Raw genomic sequence first — 2,100 nt, 5'->3', positions numbered from 1 at the left:
GCCTTTCTATCAACTCTGAAATTTATAATTAAACATATTAAACCATTAACGTCTTAATTACGAAGAAATATTTAATATATTGAACTAAAACTTCCAACTTACATCTCGTTGATAATGTAACGACCTGGCCAGTCGTTTTGAGAGTAATAGCCCTGATCCCTATTTTCTGCTTTTCCCGTGTCTGTTTATGCTTATGTGACTTGCCCTCTATAACAACAATTTACTATAACAACAAAAAAATATTGAAACAAACGAAGCTGTTATATAAAGAGGTTAATTTGACTGTATATCTATTTCTTTTGGTATTAATTACTTAATGCTTTTTAAAATAGTTCTTTTGGTATCAATTACTTAAGCTTGTTATATAATCACATTTCATGTATGTCTGATTTTACCATAGCAATTATCCCCACAGTAATTTCGTTTAAACAGAATGTATCTAACTTATTCCCCAAGAAATGTGCCAATTTATTCATTACAAATAAGTCAACTAATATAAGCCCATAGTCAAACTACCAGACTAACAAACCCCTTATAAATAAACATACCCCATGGCCATGAGTTCCTCAATCAATTCATTCTTTCTTTTCCAACCAAAACCAGTAAACCAACTCTCCTTTTCTCCCCAAGAATATTCAACCCAAAAAAAAAAAAAAACTCCTTTCTTTCTATTCTTTCTGTTTGATACTTGGTAAGCCGCGTCAGGGCCTTTCTCGCTTCTTTCTGTTTGATACATGATTGGCAGGATCAGGGTCTTTCTCGCTAAGGGCATCCGATTTTAAAGTCTATTCTTATTCTTAAACCGAAAACATATTATTTCCCAGAATTGCAAGAAATCATGGTGGTTCTACCAATAAAGAGAGAAAGAGAAGAAGAATTTCGAACCAATATAACAACCATGGCAAATTACTTGATGCTTTTTTCTAGCCAAGAAAATCATTTTGACACTCTCAACAATTCTCCTGATCGAGTTTTCGAGTGCAAAACTTGCAATAGACAATTTTCTTCATTCCAAGCTCTCGGAGGTCATAGAGCAAGTCATAAAAAGCCAAGATTAATGGGGGAATTGAATTATCATCAGTTGCCAACTTCTCCTCCTAAACCAAAAACACATGAGTGTTCAATATGCGGGCTTGAGTTTCCTATTGGTCAAGCTTTAGGTGGGCATATGAGAAGGCATAGGGCTATATTGAATGAAAATAATATTCAAGTTCCTCATCATGTTGTAAAGAAATCAAATAATAGTCGAAGGGTTTTATGTTTGGATTTGAACTTGACGCCATTGGAGAATGATTTAGAGTTCAAGTTGGGAAAGTCAGCTCCTGTAGTTGATTGCTTCTTGTGATTAAAAAATGGAAAGCTCGGTGCATAAAGCATTCTGCATTAGCGCAGTGTTGGAAGAAAGGCCGCATCCTAAGGTTTAAGTTGGAGAGTCTATCCTAATTTAAGGGTTAGTGACTACTTTTACGGTTCGAACCCCTGATGTATAGACCGTGCAGTTGCTCCAAGGCTCCCCTACTTCTTGTGATTATTGGCGCTATTTTTAATAAATCCTATTGAGACGCTATTTTTTGTCTCTTTCTATTTTATTTCTTTCCTTTTTCTTCTTATGGATCTTGTACTAGCTAGATAGGGATTTATTTATTTTTTTAAACGATGGATAGGGCTAGACGGGGGTATACCGTGTAAAGGATGGTCAATTGATTACCGAAAATTCATACTGTATATAAATTGAATATTACTTCTAGCTTATATATTTATTAAATCTTCAATACTCTTTGTGGAATTGTTGGCTTCACATTAGAGCCTCACCTTGTGGATACTTTGTTGTTTCTAGTGAATGATAGCATTAGCAATATAGGGATTTACTATATATATAAAAGTTATATTCAGTTTAAGTAGTTAGGTGGTCGGTTATTTAGGCTAATTATTCTATAGAGGAAAAGACTGACTTAGAAGGATTCGTAGCTCGTACGTCCTCTCGACTTCTCATCCGATTTTTCTTAAGAATTAATAAGCCCCCCTTCAAAACGAATTTAGCAAAAATCAAAGGAACTAATTATTATAAATGGCGTGGACGGCCAAGTGCTAGTTTAGTTT

At 34.5% G+C, this 2,100-nt stretch overlaps 1 protein-coding gene across 1 annotated transcript; it reads left to right on the top strand.

Annotated features, from left to right (window-relative positions):
* The first annotated feature begins 564 nt into the window (after positions 1–564).
* Positions 565–1,772, top strand: LOC107818127 (zinc finger protein ZAT11-like). Its single transcript, XM_016644069.2, has one exon. The coding sequence runs from the start codon at positions 839–841 to the stop codon at positions 1,343–1,345; it is 507 nt and encodes a 168-aa protein (XP_016499555.1). The 5' UTR covers positions 565–838; the 3' UTR covers positions 1,346–1,772.
* Positions 1,773–2,100: the final 328 nt, after the last annotated feature.

Source organism: Nicotiana tabacum, chromosome 11 (assembly GCF_000715075.1).
Source record: "Nicotiana tabacum cultivar K326 chromosome 11, ASM71507v2, whole genome shotgun sequence".
Lineage (NCBI taxonomy): Eukaryota > Viridiplantae > Streptophyta > Magnoliopsida > Solanales > Solanaceae > Nicotiana > Nicotiana tabacum.
Note: the sequence above shows the minus strand (reverse complement) of the source record. Positions and strands in the feature narration are given on the sequence as shown.